At 51.7% G+C, this 19810-nt stretch overlaps 2 protein-coding genes across 5 annotated transcripts in view; one reads left to right on the plus strand and one right to left on the minus strand.

The window, feature by feature from the left end:
- Positions 1–223: 223 nt before the first annotated feature.
- Positions 224–6522, minus strand: SLC25A51 (solute carrier family 25 member 51). The gene is made up of 3 exons (XM_055791358.1): positions 6389–6522; positions 5854–6032; positions 224–2960 (listed from the first exon to the last, which is right to left on the minus strand). Exon 3 carries the CDS (start codon positions 2919–2921, stop codon positions 2046–2048), a length of 876 nt encoding a protein of 291 aa, XP_055647333.1. The 5' UTR covers positions 2922–2960; positions 5854–6032; positions 6389–6522; the 3' UTR covers positions 224–2045.
- A 116-nt stretch (positions 6523–6638) lies between these two features.
- The window catches only part of FBXO10 (F-box protein 10), a 21847-nt gene continuing 8675 nt past the window's right edge, over positions 6639–19810 (plus strand). For 2 of the 4 annotated variants that reach the window (XM_027784815.2, XM_027784816.2), the window contains exons 1-5: positions 7123–8454; positions 8812–9402; positions 13078–13926; positions 16107–16256; positions 17185–17321. In XM_027784815.2, coding sequence (XP_027640616.2) covers positions 8233–8454; positions 8812–9402; positions 13078–13926; positions 16107–16256; positions 17185–17321 — 1949 coding nt within the window. In that variant the 5' untranslated portion in view covers positions 7123–8232. The other 2 variants (XM_027784819.2, XM_027784818.2) reach the window with 2 other exon arrangements.

Consider the following 19810-nt stretch of genomic DNA (forward strand, 5'->3'; position numbering starts at 1 on the left):
AGATGATACTCAAGCACAGTTCTGTCCTGACAGACTTACAGCGCGCTCCATCTAACTGTGCTGCCTAAGCAGAGACAGACCAGGACTACATTTCCCCTCCCCCCCCCCCCCCCCCACAGTAACGCCAATCATCAATGAGTAGTGGGTTTGTGTTAAAAACCTTACCCTCAACGCTTCAGATTTCCCAACGTTACAGAAGTATATAGTATCTTTCACAGAAAAGCAGGATGCAAATGTCTTTATTCCATCAAGGAGTGATTACAAAAAAAAACCCCCAACAGTACACTGGTAAAAATCAGAATCTGCCAATAACAAACATTCAGTAAACATTTTATTTAAATGCAAATAATCACAACATTTGGATACAAGAATGCTCACTTGTGCCTGGCCATTTTTGACTGTGAAGCTAGGGACTCTATTATGATTATAGCACACTGATTACCATCGGTATTTGAGGACAGTTTAGCAAATGGAAAATGCAAAGTAATAGCCACTCCAAAACTTACGAGAAGATCAAGTCACACCAGCTTCTGAAAGCTTTCCTGTCCCCCATCATCCAAAATAATTATATATATATGTATAGTTTCACAGGGAGTCCCCCAAGAGAATCAAATGCTTTGTATTAAGACAGTCACCTTGTTCGTGGTCACGCTTGCTCTTCTTTCCCTTTCTCTCAGGCCTCAAGTCTTGCCTGTCTCACCTCCCAAGCCTGTCAGACACTTGACACTTCTTACTTCGGTGAAGTCTTTTTCATGCCTCACCTACAGAAGTCCACAAACACATCTCCAAGCGCTGTATCTTTCCTACCTAGCTGCTTCCAAAGTCATCTTTGGCTACTGTCTCTGCTACACTTACAGACCAAAAACCTCATCTTGTCAGTGCTGCTGTACATCTGTCTTACTGAACTTGTTTTAGAGTACACAACAAGCAGGCTGAACTCCCAAGTTTCAGGTAAAATCCACCTCCTTGTGATCCATTATTCCACAGCCCAAATAAAACAGAAGTAATTTGCAAAAGACAAGAAATCTCAGTACAAAAGAGCTGTGTTTGTGAACTACTGTCACAGCTGCAGGAGGCTGGACTATTTTGTATTACAGAAAGGGCCATTTTCTTCCTGGCCCCACAGAATTAAGCAACAGAAAAAGCAGCAATGCAAAAACAAAAACCAAAAAAAAAACCAAAACCCAAACCCACCACCACCAAAAACCCCAACAAAAAGCAGAATAAATTTGATGTTTACAAGTAGAAGGTTTGTTTTTTTTTTTTTTTAACAAGGAAGGACACTTTAAAGCTTTACTAAATTTGGTGTTTCCTTCCTTCTACTCTTCCCTTTTCACATGAAGGCACACAGACATGTACACACAGAGATCCCACTTTGAACTGGAGTCCGCTTACACTGAAGTTAAACATTCAGTAACTTCTCTTAACACTGCTGAATGAAATGTTCATCTCAAAGCCAAGCATCAAAACAGCTGGCAGAAGAGTTTGTGTAGGCTTAGTTTTAAGCTTGAAGTCTAAGCTTCAGTCATCCTCAAACTGGAGCCATCCATTTAGATTTAAACAGTAAGAAGTTCTTGGGACCCAGAAGCATTTGAAAATGCAGTTCTTAAACTGAGATTTTGAAGTCTGTCAGGTTAAGGGAATCAATTTTCATCAGCCCCTCCTTTATTTTTTATATTCTACAATGTGGATGGTGGAGTACATTCCATCACAGAGCGTTAAGAAATTTTGGGAGTGATACAGAACAAGCTGCAGGACTAATATAATACTCTTTTTTTTTTTTTTTTTTTTTTTTCCTTTTTCTCCAAAACTTTGTATTTGTCTATTAGGTCCATTATGGGAAAACTCACTTGCCAGCAAATAAATACTTTCAAACTTTCATCTTAATTGCACCAAGATTTAGATGCATCACCATTCACCCCATAAATACTGAAGGCCAAGACTAATTACCTTTCACACTACGCAGGCACTGTTCCCTGGGATTAAGTGACATCACACATGCCAATACCCAAATGAACAGAAGAGCCAAAGGAAGACAGTGGTTTTCACAACATCTTTAGCAAGAATTCGTAGGTTGCATTGATTATGCCCCAGGACAGGACAGAGCGATGGTAATTCAGATGGGCCCCTCTGAAAAGGTGTATCAGCTTTCTATCACGTTCCAGCCATATCTTCACAAAAACGTTTGAGAAGGACTGAAATTCACCACCAATTTGAGCTTGCATGCGAGTTTTTACAACATTCACTGGGAAAAACAAGAATCCCAGCATGGCACCCAACAGCCCTCCACAGATAAAGTCATTGACTAAATGAGTGCTGTAAGAAGTTGCTTCAGGCAGGCACTGCTTGATAGGTCCCCGTAGGCCAAAGAAGAGTGCATTACTGGGCCCATTGCGGAGCAGAATGGGCACCAATCCCCGATAATATTCTCTCATCCCATAGACTTTCAGTACCTTGAAAGCCTGGTAAGTGTTTGTAAATTTATCATGGTGTTTGTAGTCCTGAAGCAAAGTCTGAACTCTCTCAAAAGGTGTAAGAATAGCTTCCGTGGTCCCTGCAAGCACTGCTGCCATGCTGCGAGTGAGTAGTTCAGGAGCGCTCACGTGGCAATGGAGCAGGGAGGAGAAATCTTCGTACAAGCCAAACATCAGAGCCAGCGTTGTCGTTTTCTGCATCAACGGAGGAAGGATGCCACGATAGAGATTTCTAAGTCCGTCCTTCTGCAGCTGATGTACCGCATCCTTTGTTTTCAAACCATACAACTGCTGTCGAAAGAGAACCTTCTGGATGGGAAAAGTGACTGAGATATTTGTGAAGGCCGCACAGTAGCCACAAAGATAATGTTTACCAGAGGTAGCTGTTACGTCATTGCTTAGGTATTTCTTTGAATTTGTTGGGGCAGAACGTTCTGAATCCATCATACTGTTTTTCTTACCGCAGTATATCTCAGTTCTCCTTCCCTACATCAAAGAAGAAAAGAACAAACATAAGCAGAGCTGCAGGTGACCCCGCAGCTTTTTTCACGGTAGCGGATCATTCAAACAGCACCTGCTACTTGACATCCACGGAAAGCCCATAAAATTTCAAGGAGAAAAGCAACACATGGAATACTGGACAGACGCTGCACCGTTTTCTCAGAGACCTGAAGTTTTTCCCTTCTGTACACTTTCAAATTAAAATAGAAATAAATTGGGAAGGAAATTGAGAGATGAACTTCTCAAGTGCTACATTACAGCTAACAAGAGGAAGCTTACGCATTAGGTCTCCTCATTCACTATGCCGAGGAATTTAAACGTTGAAATGTCTACTCTCACAGTAATAAAATACACTTCACCAGGACGGTGGCACTAGGGACAGAGCAGATTCAAAAAAAAAAAAAAAAAAAGAAAATAAAAAATAATTTAAAAATTTTTTTTTTTAAAAATAGACATGCAGTAGTATTAAAAATTCTTATCATTCCACATTCCAGTCTGCCTTTTCCTAAGGCAGAAAACAAAAGATAACTTAAATAACAATTTGTTGTGATTTAACCTGGCCAGCAACTAAGCACCACACAGCTGCTCACTCACTCTTCCCCACTTCCCTGGTGGGATGGCAGGGAGAACCGGCAGAGTAAAAGAAAGAAACGTGCGGGTTGTGATAAAAATAATGTAATAACTAAAAAGAAATTAAAAAAATATTTTATAGGGGAGTGGGGGAAAAAACCAACAAAAAGAGAGGAAAATAAAACCCAAGAAAAGCAAGCAATGCAAATGAAAACACTCACCGCCAATCACCCATCACCTGCCACCAACCTCCCCCTCCCTGTTTTATTGCCATGCAAACATCATATAGTGTAGGAGATCCCTTGGGGTCAGCTGTCCTACTTGTGTGTCCCCCCCCAAACTCCTTCACTGGGCAGGGTGAAGAGCAGAGAAGTCCTTAACACTTGCAAGCCCTGCTCAGCACTGAGACATCCCAGTGTTTTCAACAGTTTCCAGCATAAAGCCAAAATACAGCCCCATACCAGTTACCATGAAGAAAATTAACTCTATCCTAGTCAAGGCCTGCATGCAATCGTAATCCCAGACTTAAGTTAAAGGACAAGAACTCTTCTAACAGAGTGTTGAAAATTTCTGAAAGTTCCAGTGAAATCAGCCTGCAGCAGCATCCACAAGGACAGTCAGCCTCCTGAAGCCACCCGTAACTTTCACAATCTGTCACAAAGTTTCAATACCTTGCACTCGGCTAGACCCGAGGCCCCGAAGGACACGCAAACACAGACAGTTCTACCAAATAAACCAGAATAGTACTGAAGCAATCATTACCAGGCAACGCTTCTTCCTCATTTAAAATGGGATTACTTATTTCAGCAATTGCAGAAAGCTGGGGGGTTTGCAGCTGATCTGAATCCTAATTTAAGACTACAGCACAGCTTTAGTGAAGTCAGTAACAACCAAGGGAGGCTGGTGGTGGTTTGTGAACTTCAGATACTCCCCACAAGCAACATGCATGAGATTTCCATGGTTTCAAAGTGGTATTTGGGGCTAATACTCCTGCTGGGCATGAGGAACCGTTTCTCAAGGTGCAGCCACTACAGGCTGTTAGGTGAAGGGCACATGTATAGTGGAAGCTATACAGAAACAAGGTGGATCGCTCAAAGCAAACCTTATGGATTCTTTTGACAAAGTACGCTATTTTTAAACCAAAACTCATATACACCTGGACTGGCTTTTCCCTACAGTTAGACACTATGTAATCCTTTAAGGCCTGGCAACTGAAAGTTCTATCTACATCATTTAAAAAGATGAAGTGTCTTTGTCAATATGAGAAGTAATACCAGAGACTACGATTCACGGCTTACACACCAATTTATATATGCACCTGCTCAGACTCGCATTTGGATTACAGTAGTTCTCCTTGCATATACTAAAAAAAGCCACATCTGCCGACACGTCTTAAAACAGGGCACAGTGGGTCATGCTAAGTCAACTAAACGATGTGGAGTCTCACCAGAGACAACGCCGTTATGGAGATGATTCAAAAGGCCTTTGGCAACTGGTTATTTGTATGGGTGGCAGCTGCACGCAGCCAAAACGTATTTCTCCTCTCAAAAGAAACTCCGAATAAATAAAAAAAAATGTAAAAAAATATATAGACACACCTTTAATTTAGTTTCAGAAGCTGCATGCTCCTTTTGGTGTAACTGCTGGATCTGCCAGTAGGGAAGTGTGTGATGTCTTTAAAAAATGCATAGGTGCGGTGCTTCATGACAGGGTTTACTGATGGACTTGCCAGTCCTGGGTTAACAGTCAGACTTGATCTCAAAGGTCTTTTCCAAGTCAAACAACTCTACGATTCTCTATCTCCCGGGACAGTAACTCCACCATCTGCCTGGGCAGCCTGTTCCAATACCTGGCCACCTTTTCCATGAAGAAATTGTTCCCAAAATCCCATCTAAACCTCCTGTGGTACAACTTGAGGCCGCTTCCTCTTGTCCCGTCACTCGTTATCCGGGAGAAGAGACTGACACGGCCCCTAACCTCCCCCCTGGGCCTACAGCCTCCAGTCAGGCTCTAGGGAGCGATGAGGCCTTCCCTGAACCTCCTTTTCTCCAGTCTAAACATCCCAGTCCCCTCAGATGCTCCTTGCAAGACTTGTGCTCCAGCCCCTTCGGCCTTCTCTGGACACACGCCCGCATCTCGCCGGTCCCTCTTGGACAAGCCGGGGGGGGGAGGGGGGGGGGAGCCCAAAACTGAACCCACGTATCTGTTCGTTTGCTCCTCCAGCCGATCACCCACCGGTACGGGGTACACCAGGTTACGAAGCCGGGGTTCGCCAGCCCCCCGCTGGCAGCACGCTCCCCCCACTCACCGCATTGTCGGCGCGGGGCTTCCCGCCGCGCAGCCCCGCGGCCAAACCCGCCGCTCCGGTACCGCCGAGGAGGCCTCAGTATCCCTCACGACGCCGGCAGGGCCGCCCGGCGGCGGCACCGGCGTGCGGGGAACGCTCGGGAGCGACGGCAGCCCCTCCGGGGCACGGCATCAGGCGACCTGAAAGGAACAGCCAGGCCCGAGTCAGAGAAGCTGCAAAGGCGCGGGCGGGCGGGGAGGCCGCGGCCGCGCCGGGCCGGCGGCACAAGGCACCCGCCCCTTACGCCCGGCCGGTGGAGACGCTCCCTCCCGGGCCAGGGCCTGCAGCGCTGCCCCGCTCCCAGCGGCCCGCGACCGGGATCGCCCTCAAGGTCAGGCCGGCAGGGCAGCGGAGCGCGGGGCGGCGGCTGCGGCCCACTCCCAACGGAACCGCGCTCGTCCGCCCGCCCCCGTGCGCCTGCGCGGCCGCCGCGCCGCGCCGAGCCGAGCCGGGCCGGGCCGGGCCGGGCCGGGCCGGGCCCCGCCGCGGGCCGCACCTGCGGCTGTTGCCATGGCAGCAGTAGGACCGGAGCCTCCGCCGGCCCCGCGGCCTTCCGCCGTGCGCGCGCCGCCGTGTCACGCAACCGCGCCGCCTGACGCGACGGCGCCGCCGGCGACGGGCGCGAGGGGGGGGGCGTCGGGTCTCTCCGCCCCTCCCCAGCACGTGACCAATCAGCGGCACCGCGCGGGCGCCCCGCCCCCAAGCTCCTCCCCCGGGGCGGGGCGGGGCCGAGCCGAGCGCGGCCGGCGGCGGGCCGGGCAGCTTCGAGCGGGCTGCGCTCTCTGCCGCGTGGCCGGGGCGCCGCCAGCTCCCGGTGGCTCTGTGTCCGCGCCGGGAAGGGCTGCCGCCTGTCGTTGGGGTCCCCGCCCCGACTGTCCGTCCTCCGCCACCCCCCGCCGGTAGGCTCCGGGCGCGTCTCCTCCGCGCAGCCCCGCTGGGCAGAGCGCCGGGCCGCAGCGTGCCCCGGGAGTTCCGAGCACCGGCGGGTCCGGCGGGACAGGGCTTGGTCTGCCAGAGGGCCTGGGTACCGGAGCTCTCTCCGGGAGGGAGCCGCGGAGGAAGCGCCGTGCGCTGCGATCCGAGGGAGAGCGGCTCGGCGGAGCCTCTGCACCGGTTTCGTCTTTCTCCAGCTCCGCAGCCGCCAGCGCCGCCCCGGGTTTGTGCCGCCCCTCGCGCAGAGGCTCCGGGATCAGGTACCGCGGCCGGTGATTAACTTTTAGGAGTAAGTAGCAATGGCTCGGGTTTATTTTTCCCGTTTGTATTGCAAAGTTTAACGGGAAGGCTTATTACAATCCGACCCATAACCGTAAGCCTGCGAAAGGGAGAGCGATGGCAAAGAGAAAGTGCTGAGCTGTGCCCATTGCCATTGCAATGCCGTGGGAACGGACACCGACACGGGAAGAGTTCTGAGCAGAACCGGAGGGTGAAGGCTTCATCTCACACTTAAAGCAGGCACGATGCTCAGCGCTTTCTCTTTGCCGTTGCTCTCCCTTCCACAGGCTTATCGTTACGGGTTGAACTGTAATCGTTTAAGAGGTTCCAGCTCTCTGGAAGCAGAAGTAAAATTCCCCATGGCTGGTCAAAGAATATTTTTTCAAAGCGCGAAGTGCTCGCCTGCCTTGCTAGCGTGCACCCCTGAGAGAAGAAAGGGAGCCTGGTTCCTGGCTGCTTTTAACAGCATCATATGAGAGGTGAACCCTGGCATTAGAGCGTAACCACACTCCTTGCCGGAGTGCGTTTCCTGGCACGCGAGTGGGCATGAGCTGGCAGTGGTGGGGTAGGCAGGGGCAAAGCCAAAACTGCCGGGAGTGGGGTCAGAGCTGCTCCTGCCAGCAAAGGCTGTCGTGACCGTTCAGCTGACCTGAAACCAGCTTGTGGACATACGTGCTTTTTTGTGTTGTTCATAGGGCTCCCGCTGCACGGGAGCACTGATCCCTAGCTGCTGTAAAGTGGAGAACGTGCATGAAGCGGGCTGCGTCAGGGGGGAATGCTAATAGATGGTGGAGTTCCCTGTTTTGTATTATTGTCTTTCTGGTCACTGATAATAACGCTTCTACTCTCAAATACCAAGTGATAAATTCTGTGAGGTACCTCCCTGTTCCGTGAAGCTGCTTGTCTGACACTTTCTGGAGAGTGCTGGGAGGTCGCCAAGCACACGGGGCATCAGGAGGCTCCACTGCTGCATGCACCGGGTAGGGGACAGCGTAGGAAGCGGGGGCTCAAATCCTGCAATCAGGAGCAGTATCGTGCCACTGGCAGCCACCGTTTCTCAGGGCAGGGCATGGGGAATGATGCTGGGCAGGTGGTGGCTTGAGTTGGAGCAGAGGGGCACAGTCTTGCATGCCATCAGCAGCAGTGGCCTCATGCCAGGGTGGGATCAGGTGTTGGGGCTCCATTAGGAGCCGTGCCCGCTTTGCTGGTGCTGCAGTCGTGAATGCTTTCTTCTTCTCCATCCCTCCTCTGCTCGGAGGGTGCTGCTGGTGTCCCTGTGTGCTGGGCCACGGCATGAACTCAGCCTCTGGAGAAAGCCTCACACCTTTCCTAACGAGCCCTGCATCCCAGGTAGGGCCATCAGGCTGGGCTTGGGGGGCTCGCAGCGCAGCCCTCTCCCCCACGGCACGGTCCTGTGAGCCCCACTGCTGAGGGATGTGCACAGCCTTGGAGCCCCAGGGTTAAGCCACAAAGTTTTAAGTGCCCCGAAAAAGGGCAGCTTGTTGGGGTGTTGCGGGGCTGGCAGGAGACGGAGGGAAGGGCCGTGGTGGTGGAGGGAGGTGGGCCTGCCTCTGGCTGGCTGTGTCTCTGGAGAGGCAAGTGCCGTGGGGGCTGCTGTGTCCCCCTGCCCCGACTCCACCTCGCCTCCCACCCCGTGCCCCGGCACTCTGCGGGCTCGCCGCTGACGCTGTGTCCCATCCTTGGCAGGTGCTGATGGAGGCCGACGGCTTGCCCGTGGAGCTGTGGCAGCTCATCTTATCCTACCTGTGCCTCCCTGACCTGGGCCGCTGCAGCTCGGTCTGCAGGGCCTGGAACGAGCTCGTCCTCAGCCTGGACAGGACGCGCTGGCGGCAGCTCTGCCTGAGCTGCCTGGAGCACAGGCACCCGCACTGGCCCGTCCAGCCTGACGTGGAGCCGCAGTCCTGGAGGGACACCTTCAAGCAGCACTACCTGGCCTCCAAAACCTGGACCAAAACCACCCAAGCCCTGGAGTCCTCCAACTGCCTCTCCCTTTTCCAGAGGAGGAAGGGCCGTCGCCGGCTCTGCGTTGGCGCAGTGGCCGAGTTCAGCAGCCTGCGGGCTGCCCTGGCTGTCGCCAGCCCCTACGACCGGCTGGTGCTGCTGCCCGGCGTGCACGAGGAGCACAGCGAGGTGCTGCTGAAGGTGCCTGTGGAGGTCGTGGGGCAGGGCAAGCTGGGGAAGGTGGTGCTGCTGGCAAGCATCAACCAGCACTGCCCCACCGCCCGCCTCTGCAACGTGGTCTTCATGCCGGCCCGCTTCACCTCGGTGCTTTACAAGGTGAGGCTCAGCGGAGCGGGGGCAGCAGGGATGGCGAGGCCGCCGAGGTGGCACGGCCCAGGGGGTTCCCCAGCCTGCAAGCGTTGGGAGGGTGTGACGAGGGGTTTGCGGGGCTCCCTGATGCATGGGGGCTGGGGGCTTCGTCCTCAGAATGTCTCCGCTTGATTGCAGGCTGCCGCAGATGCCGCACAAATCACTACTAGCAAGAATAAGAATGCTTTCGATTAATAAAGCAAACACATATAAATATATACATGCATATATTTTCATATATTTATATACATGCATATATATATTTGTATGCCCATCTCGGGCTATTAGAAACTACCGTCAGCAATCAATAGTACAGTATCAATGAATAGTATGACAGCAGTCAGTAATAGAAACAATCAGTCATATAGCAACAACCAACGTTACAGCAGCAAGCAAGCAGGTAAATACTAGTAGGTAAATGCCTGCAAACTCACCACCAACACAGCAGCGGACATGCTTATGATAGATTATTTGGATATGCGGTACAGGTATGGATAGAGTCAGATAGATTTCAGAAGGGGCCAAACTGTCACAGGTGAATTATTAAGAGAGGTCATGGTTGTGGGGTAAGCTACAAAGGCTATGCTAATGGTTAAATGATGATCAAATTATAATTAATCAATGATTGAATGGCAGTTAAATGGTAATCGAATAGTAATTAAGCAATAATTGACGGGTAGTGAAGCACTGACTTGACAGTGATTTGACACTGATTAAAATGATGATTTAAATGATAATTTAGACTGTGGTCAAACACTCTACTATTTATTACGACACTTTCTAACAATTAAGCTGCAGCCAGATATATAAATGTTGGTAGCATACAATATACTTTTAGGCCTAATGTAAAAGGTTGCTTGCCTTGTTATAGGTATCAAACACCGGGTAGGGGTCTCTCAGCCTCAAAGAGTAACCTGGAGGTCACTGCTCAAGGAATGTCACCACCGTGCAGCCTGCTGCCATACAGGAGGGCTCGGTGGGCTCATGAGGCTGCATATTTGTACAGTACAAAGTGCTGGACTTGCAGGCAATCCCGTCTTTGGTGTTTGTGCAGGTGCGCAGCTGTAGCAGTTTTAGTTTTGTCTGGTCCCAGCTCAGGCTGGTGCTGTTAGCTCCTGGTAAGACATGGCCTAGACTCCTTAGTCCCTGAGAAGGTCTGGCCTGGCACTGTTCTGGTGGCGTGCACAGCAGGGCTGACTTCAGCAAGGACTACTTGGTGCTGCCTGAACCCAAGTACCGTTCGCTCGGTCAGAGGCACACAGCCATCACAGCATCCCAGGAGGGTACCCAGCCATCCCAGAGGTGGGAGGGCAAACCAACCCAACCCCAAAAGTGGGGCCAGAGGGGACTGGCGAGGTAACAGAGTCTTGCATCAAAGACACTTCGTGTTACAGTCCGAGATCTCACAGCAGGTTCATGCAGAGAGTTCAGCCAGTTTAGTAAAGGGAAAATACGTGCAGGGTGGGATGTTCTCAGAGAGAGAAGGCTCCGTTTTGGATAAAAATAAGTGTTTAAGAGGCTGTGGAACACCACCACTTTGAGCAACCAATAGATGCTGTTCATTTCCACTTTTCACTTGGAGTAGCCAATGGATAATGATGGTTTTGGGTTTTCAGAGCAATTTTATTTTCCTAGACTGTTCCTGTTTTCCAGATGAAAAGCTGCTATTACAGTCCCTGGTTTTTTGCACTTACTGGTGGTATCCCGGGATGCCTATGGGATCCTGAGATTTTTTTTTTCCAATACCTGGCTGCACTTCAGAGGCACAGCTGTGCTTCTCGAAGATGTTTCTGGCTCCCAGCTCCCAGGCTGGCAGATGTTTTCCTTTGTTCAGTGATCTTCCCCTTCTCCCCAGCTGCTGCTCCAACTGTCCTCGTGGTGAGGTGGCCCAAGAGGCTGGACACGGGAGCCAGCATTGCCCACAATGCATTCCACACCAGCCCTGCTGCCCCAAAACCCAGTTGCTGCTGCTGTGTGCTCTGCCCTTAGCGTGGACTGGATGCCCTTGGCCAGGATGCCCAGGGTCTTCTCCGGAGCTAAGCCAGGGCATGGAATCACAGGCACAGTCCTGCTGCTGTGGTCCACCCTGACAACACCTTGGTCCCCATGGACAGCTGCTGACTGGTCCAGAGTGGGATGTGCCCAGTGTGAGTGCCGCAGCTGTGGGCTGCGCCTCTACAAATGAGCCCTTCCTTGTGATGAGTCAGCCCATCACTGGTTATGATTTATAGTTTCATTTCCTTTCACCGTTTTATTGTTGTGACGTATTGAACTTAATCAGTCTGAAAGTCCAGGGTGATGGTACGGCCCTTCACCTGCTGTTAGTGGAATGAGGGAGTTTTCTCCCAAATCCATCAATGAAAAACTAAAAAGCAAACTTAACGCCAATCCTACTGGCAGTCATTAAAACCCTGTGAGTTGCAATTTCAGAAGGGCTTTCACAAACAGCCTCTCAGAAGCTGAGTGGATTGCATCCCTTCTAATTACCTTTTTTTTTTAATTAAAAAAAAAGGGAAGGTATGATTCAGTCCAGAGCAGGCTAGCGGTCTGAAGGGATTTCTGTATAGTTATCTTTGAGTACAAATAAATGCATTTCAAAACATCTTTGCAGTATGACCACTTCTGAGAGTACTCAAGGCTGAAAACAAATCTTAGGACAGCATTTTGGCTGGAAACTCTGGAAATCTCTGTAAAATTGCCCCAGTCACCTGTCAGAAGTGAAGCTTTTAATGTGGTGCACTAGGCAGTTGCGGGATGACCTGGGGAGAAAAAAGAACAATTTAGGAGATTCCTAACCAAATTAGGAGCACAGCGGAATTCCAAGCACGCTATTCAGCTTTTCTGGCCTGGCTCCTCTGTACCTTGTTCAATTTCTGTTGGCCTTTTCTGTAGATAAGCAGAGACTAGCCCTGCCAGCACCCATAAATTGCCCCGTGCATTGTGTTGCAAAGCAGGAAGGCCATGGTAGGGATGGCTCCATTCTGCCAGTTAGGTGGGAAACCACAGCCAGGGAACAAGGTGTTGGTGGTGTTTCTCCTGCTGCAGTGCCACAGCACGATGCCTGCGCAGCAGCATGGCACAAACTTTGACCTGTTGCTTTGCACTTGACGCATCGTGGGTGCAGCATCCTTCCACCAAGTTTGCTAACGGCTCTGGGTTGAATTGTATCTCTGCAGGCCAACCAAGCAATGTTTGATGTCATCTTACCTGCCACTGCACCCAGTAACCCCCTGAGTCCATTAAACGATGCCAGCTGGCAAATACGCATCTCTGAAGGTTGCAAACTCCTCTGTGTAGGGAGCTTTGCTAAGGTTTAGTAATCTTACCACATCTGGTCCCTGTCTGCTCCCATGCGTGACTGCTGGGCCTTGCTGAAACTGCAAAGCTGTGTCTTGTTGGGGAAGTTAAGGAAATATTGCCAGCAGGGAAGAAAGTCAGTGGTTATCGCTTGTTGCAAGACGCTTGCTAACTCGGCTCGCAGCGCTGCATCTGTGCCTCGGTGAACTTGTTGCATTTGTGACACCTGAATGCGTATTGTGTTTGTGACTGTGAGCTTGTTTCCTGTGCAAAGACTTCATGGTACGTCCAGGACTGCTTTTTCTTGCTTTGTGCAGTGGTCTCACCTTGTGCTTACTCTTCCAGACAACTTCAGGCTATGTCCAGTTTGACAATTGCAACTTTGAAAGCGGGCAGCTGCAGATCCATGCACCGGGGACATGCCAGGTGAAGTTCTGCACCTTCGCCCAGTCCAGCATCCACCTCCGCAGTGTGGCCCTCTGTGTCCTGGAGAACTGTGAGTTCATTGGTAGTGAGAACGCCTCCGTAATTGTGGAGGGCTACCCGAGCTCTGACCGTAACTGGGCCTGCAAGCACCTGGCCATGCTGGCCAAGTCCTGCACAGCATCTGTGTGGGAGCCTAGCCCAGCTGGCTGCCCTGTGGCCAAGCAGGATGGCTGGGGAGAATCACTGCTGGAGCCAGTGAGGATGTGCGAGATTGTCATAGGGGAAGAACGAAGCAGCTTCATCTCTACTGTGGGTGCTCAGGCTCTGCTTGGCTCGGCCCAGGAGGTCACTGAATTCAGAGAGAACCTTCAGGCAGCAAAGGAGGAGGAGTACCTGGCCCTTGACTCAAACTCCAGTGACAGTGACTTAAGCAGCGACAATGAAGAGGATGCTCGGGCTGCATACAAACTGCCTTATCAATCCCACAGCCTCAGTCACACGCTTGCTGATGTCACAGACAGCAGGCTTCAAAGCGACAGGCTGCATGCCCTTCAGACGGACCTTAAGCTCAAGTCTCTGCAGCAGGAGCTGCAACAGGACAAGGAGGCCCAGTCTCTGGCCAGCTCTCTGCAAGGCTGCATCATCCGCCAGTGCCTTTTCAGGGATGGAAAGGGAGGAATATTAATTTATTCTCGAGGGCAAGCAAAACTGGAAGGAAGCATCTTCAGGCATCTGACCTACGCAGTGCGCTGCATACAAAACAGTAAGGTGCTGTGAAGACTACTGTGAGCCTTCTTCCTTCCCCCTCCTGCTCCACCAGCATCATTATTACTACGCGTTGCTCGGGTTATCCAGCCCAAAAGAAAGTCCGGGCATGTGCTGCCGCCCGCTTTCTGCGTGCAGCAGTATTGTTCATTGCAATTGGAGGTGTTAACTTGGTGACATGTTGGGGTCACGTAGTCAGGCCTGCTCTACCTGTAAATTAAACTCTTGCCCTGTACAAGTGCTGCCGACAAAGGTGTTGTCGCCTTTGCTGCTCCCCGCGCAGCCTGTACCACAGATGTAGAAACTTGGAGACTGCCATGGTCAGTCCTGCTTTCTTCAGGAGAGCCTTCGGGGTGGCTGCCTGCTGCAGGTAGAGGCAGAGATTTTGGCCGGGGACACAGTGCTGAACTCAAGTTTTTCCTTCAGCGTAGCAGCGTCTAACCCTGTGCTTGCCCACAGCTCTCCACTTCTGTGCCTGTGCTCCCCTTCAGACAGGACAGTGGTCGTGAGGGCTGGAGGGTGACCCCCCCACTGCCAAAATCCCCATTGCTGGTGGTGTTGGGAGGGCTCGGGAAGCCCCTCTCCAGGTGCCTGCCCAGGGCAACATTATCTCTACCACTTGGCTGAGGCAGCACAGGATTTAGGCCTATTTTTCAGTCTTAACTGCTTTGAAATCCTGCACACAAAAGTTTTGTGCAGTGGGAAGAAGGGGAATGTTTTTCTGCCTGGTTCTGGGAAAGGGCTTTGCCGTGATGGTGCTAGCTCCCCATCTGCAGTCCCCACAGGACTGCAGAGCACTGGTGCCTGTGCAGAAACACTTTGCTGCTTGGCAGCGGAGAATTCTTTCCGGGGGATACCCGTACCAGAGGTATGCACTTTGGACTGCATTCTGGTTTTATTCCCTTCGGTTTGCTTCCAGTTCACTCAGCAGCCTGCTCGTAACTGGGAGCAAATGGCAGGGAGATGAGACCAGCTCAGCTGCTGCTATCAGTGAGAATTTTCTCAACTGGGAATTGGCTCTTGACGGGAGGTGGGTGTCAGAGCATCAGGCAACAGGAGACAGTGAAATGCTTGGCTGTGAGATGGGGGCAAGGCGCAATGTGAAGCGGGAGCACTGCAGGTGTCCTTGCACGGTCAGGACCCTAAAGCACAGGACAAGCCTCGGCCGGGGTCTGCTCTGTGGGACTTGGCTGTAGCGGGTGTCTGCACTTCTCGCCTCCTGTAACCCCCTCCCCGCACAGCCAAGCACGACTGATGAAGACAGGCAACTGTCAAGTCCTGCTGAGTTCCACAGGCAGTGGAAAGATTGAAAGAAGCACCTTTCTGGACTGAGCAAATAAAAGGAAATATCATTTCTGATCTGCGTTGCTTGTTGAAGTGGGATATGCAAAAGCAATTTGTAGGTTATCTGTTAGCACTTGTAAGACACGGATTTCAGACGGGATTTTGTTTGGCTAGAAAATACTAAAGGACTGCTGCTGCATAAATATTGAAACTAGTTATTTGCTTAGAGGAAACTAAGTTGTTTCAGTTTGCTGGCTGGGACATTTCCGTCCCCAGACGGCAGAATCTTTGTTCTGAAGGTGCAAGGCGATGGACAGGTCGCGTGCTGAGCACGTGTGCTGTAGTGCACTGGCCCGGTCAGCTTCGTGGGAGCCTCATGGGAGGTTCGGTGGCATTTGACATGTCACCTCCAAGCAGCTCCGTACCGCAAGAGTCAGGAGGCGGTGTGTTGCTGACTGTGTACATGCAGACTGGTCTGTCGCACTAAGAGCGGTGCGGAGATGGGATGGGAACCGGTTGCTCGCTGTTGTCGGGGGTGTGCAAGTGTAAGGCAGCGAAGGAAGCCATCGAGCCTACCTGAACGTAGGCTTTGTCCAGCGGAGGGATGCGTCAAGTCAAGAGTGTATCTTTGCTCTGGCTGCGCAGCACCGACCGCTGCAGGTCCCCAGTCCTCTAAAGGGACCAACGCCAGTGGGTAATGCTGAATGGGCTTAACCGTGGCGCTTGCCCACATGCGCTGATCTTCCTTTCAGCTGGTCTGTGTGCCTGGCACACCTCGGGCTGCAGGAGAGGCAGAGAGGTCATAGATGCACAGAAGCTGCAGGAGAGAGAGCTATGCCCTGTGGTCATGTCCTCTTCCTTGTCCGAACTTCAGCTACGGGTGCTTCTCTTGCCTGCAGGTTATCATGCTGAGGAATGACATCCACCATTGCAAAGCCTCGGGAATATTCCTGCGCCTGTTGGCAGGAGGCCTGATTGCGGACAACAACATTCATTCAAACTGTGAGGCTGGAGTGGACATTCGTAAGGGGGCTAACCCCCTTGTTCTGGTACGTACTCCTCCAAGCCGTGCTGGAGGGCACTGCACTCTCTCTCTCTCTCTCTCTCTCACATGCTGTTTCTCTCCAAGGGGCAGCAGGGATCCATCTCCGGGTTATAGAAGACACCTTCTGTTAGTTTTGCCCTTCAGCCTGTTCCTTAGGATTTTGTTGACGAATTAACGAATTCAGCGAGGGCAAGGCACAGTAAAGTGCTGCCTGATGGTACATGCATGGTCTCCTGCTCTGTTTAATGGTCTGTGTCTTAAAATCCCTGCATATAGAGGGGACGCTCCCCTGTCAAATGAGCACCTCTCCGTAACGAATGAACTCACGCAAGCAAGGTAGTAAATGGGCACTGTACCGTGAATTGTTTCTCCCACCATGTTGTCTATCCTGGGACTTGGTTGGAGGGTCTCAGCTCTCTGCTCAGCCTCAGGCAGGATGGGAGCAGCAGCCCCGCTCTCCGGCAGCATAGCTTTTCCTCCAAACTGGTAGCGTTCCCAGCTGGGCAGCAGGTTGACCTTGTCCCTGTTTACCGAACGCTCGTGTTTTTTAGCCGTCCTCGAAGGAACTAGGGCCTCACCATGCGGGGGGGGGAGGCAGAGATACAGATACAAACTGCCATCCCAGTGACCCTGTGGCCGCACTGAGCTCTCCATGTGAGCTGTGCACAGAAGCTGCTGGTGGAAGAAGAGGCTGCAGACGCGACGGGAAGGGAAATTTTGAGTACTAGAACCCCAAAGCAGGGTAAAAGTGACATGTGCCTTGACCGTTTGAGAGTGCTTTCTTCGAAGGTGGATTAATTACCCTTCTGATCTTTTCCCCAGCCGGGAGCCGCTGCTTTTCTCTGTGGTTGCTGCCTCCTCTTGCTCACTTTTGAGTGACCTTCCTTCCTTTTGCTTTTATTCTCTCTACATGTTCAAAAATAAAACCGTAGTGCAATAAGATACACAGTGGCCTTCGCTCAGGCATTGTCGTCGTTGGCAACGGAAAAGGCATCATCCGTAGCAATCAGATCTATGGGAATAAAGAAGCTGGCATTTATATTCTGTATAATGGAAACCCTGCTGTGAGGTATGTTCGCTAGCACTGACCTCTCTATCTCCTTCATCTGGTCAGAATTATTCCTCCCACTGTGCACACTTTTCTTCTCTCTTTTTTCTTTTTTTTTTTTTTTTTTTTTTTTTCCCCCTATCCCCAGCGTAGAGCAGAAATAGGACGATGGTGCACTAGTGCCTTTCTATGACTTCCCTCTATCTGTTTGCTCCACCCAGGTCTTTGCCAAGTGCCAGTCCTGGGTTTTCCCCCTGGATCTGAGGAGGCATAGGCTGTGCTCAAGATGAACAGCTCACACATGCCATGGTGCTCTTTGCAGGAAAAGGGGAAACAGTTCGTGGCACTCCAGTCATTGTTACTCCAATTCATCACCTTTCTGCTTTAAAACACCTGGAGCTACTAACTTCTGTGTGTTTAATACCATTTGATTTAGATGTTAGTATTGGTGTCTGGCAGGCTTTCTTCAGGTTCAATGCTTTGTATCCACTGGTAGCACCGAACCCAGAAATGACATGGCAGGTGTAGCGTGGTATTGCTTGCACATGTGAGGGGCATCTCATCTGTACTGCCACCCCCTCCTACCCTCTCGCTGTGCCTGTGAGGGACCTGGAATAGGCATGCGACAACTCACAGTCACGCTATGGAGCAGGGAGAGGCACAAAGGGAAGAGAATGGTTGCCCCTCCTAGCTAGGATGCGAGTATTGATGCTGGAAGTATTGATAATTAACAGCGCCTTAGCCTTGAGTCCTGCAGACCTAATGAAAGCAGCTTCTTGCAGGTTTCATGATCCGCACGCAGAGCTGCTGAGGTTTAGACAGGCTGCCCATACAGACATTTAAGAACAGGTTACCGAGGCATTTAGTCTTGTCTGGGACCTGGAGAAGTCTGCGCCAGACATACAAGCCCTTGAAAGCACAGGGGTCAGCGCTGGGCTTTCCAACACAGGATGCCGAAACCGTGGGAGAGGTATTAATTCCTGAGAAAAGCGGTGGTGTAGTGGCAGGGATAGAGAGATTTACTAGCTATTCTGAACTCTGTACTGCCTCGCAACATCATTTGCAACACCGGTTTACGCCTTGTGACTAACGTATGAGCGTCTGTGCTTAATGGCACGTAGGAGACGATGGGGAGGAGGCAGGGAGGAAGCTCGGTGGGAAGAAAAATTTTTTTTTTTTTTTGCCTGACCAGTTACCCGTTTTGGAGGAGCCCCTCTGCTCCGCTTGGGCATGCTGCTGTGTGCTGCCTTTCTTCTGTGCTGACTTGAGGCAGGCTCTGGCGCTGGCTGAGGCTGCGTACGCCGGGGCTGGCCTGGCAGTGCCATGTGCAACTGTGTTGGCCACGGGGCTCAAACAGGGTCTGTCAGCGTGCCTGGGGCTCACTAGCAGGTTGGTGTGTGCGGCTGCAGGCAGGCAGGGCTGGCAGAAGGGGCATGTTCAGGGTGGGAGTAATGTCCTTTTCTGGGTCCCTTTTCTACAGCTGGTAACAGAATGTTTTGCCCATTCCCAAGAGCTGCAAGCCCAGCTCCATCCTGCGTTTCTGCCCGCCTAGAGGACAGGTTTCAGCGGGGCATTGCGAGGCGCTTCTTGCAGAAAGCAGGAAGTGTCCTGAGAAGTGTGACAGCCACCTGGGTGCCAAGTACCATTTTTTTAACCATAATACCGGCCCTTGGGCACGTGTGTCTTAAAATCAGAGGTACTCCCTGGAGCAGCTAAAAAGTTTTTTTGGGTAAGACTGTGTCCCCCACTGTGCTGAGGCCAAGGCTGGGAGGTGCAGAGTGTGACAGTGCCTAGTGGTGCGAGGCTGCCGCCTGCTCCTGGGACTTCAGCAGCTGGGAGCCCCTGCCTTGTGCTGCTGGGGAGTTGCCTCTGGGATGGTTTCACAGCTTCTCATCCTCCATACCCTCACGGCTGCTGGAGCGAGTGTGGATTTCAAGTACAGGCGCCTTGTGCACTTACCTGGTCTGTCTTTCTAGAGGCAGGTGCATGCGAGCCCACAAGCAGCTTTCCATTCTCTGGGTGGCACTGATAGCCTGCGCTGCTCTGCCTGACGGGCTGGGGTGGCCCCTGCTCTGCCTGCACTTGTCCCTGGGGCAGGACAGCACTGTGAAGGGCTGCGCCCACCCCTGCACCCCCAGCCAGCGCCGGTGACGGCATGGCACAGGCACTGCTTTCCCACCCTGGCACCCTGCTAGAGAATAATAAAATGGTTTGGGTTGGAGGGGACCTTAACAGTCATCTAGTCCCACCCCCCCTGCGTGGGCAGGGACTGTCCCCCCCCAACCCAGGCTGCTCCCAGCCCCGTCCAGCCTGGCCTCGAGCACCCCCAGGGCTGGGGCACCCACAGCTGCTCCGGGCAACATGTTCCAGCACCTCACCACCCTCACAGTACAGAATTCCTTCTTGTAGCTAATCCAAATCTCCCGTCTTTTAGTTTGAAAACATTACCTCTTGCCCCATCGCTACAGGCCTACTAAAAAGTCTTCTTCTTTCTTCTTTCTTTCTTCTTC

This window comes from Falco peregrinus, chromosome Z (assembly GCF_023634155.1).
Source record: "Falco peregrinus isolate bFalPer1 chromosome Z, bFalPer1.pri, whole genome shotgun sequence".
NCBI lineage: Eukaryota > Metazoa > Chordata > Aves > Falconiformes > Falconidae > Falco > Falco peregrinus.

Excerpts from the sequence above, each read along its gene's own strand:
- SLC25A51 (XM_055791358.1), bottom strand. The coding sequence starts at position 2,921 with ATGATGGATTCAGAACGTTCTGCCCCAACAAATTCAAAGAAATACCTA.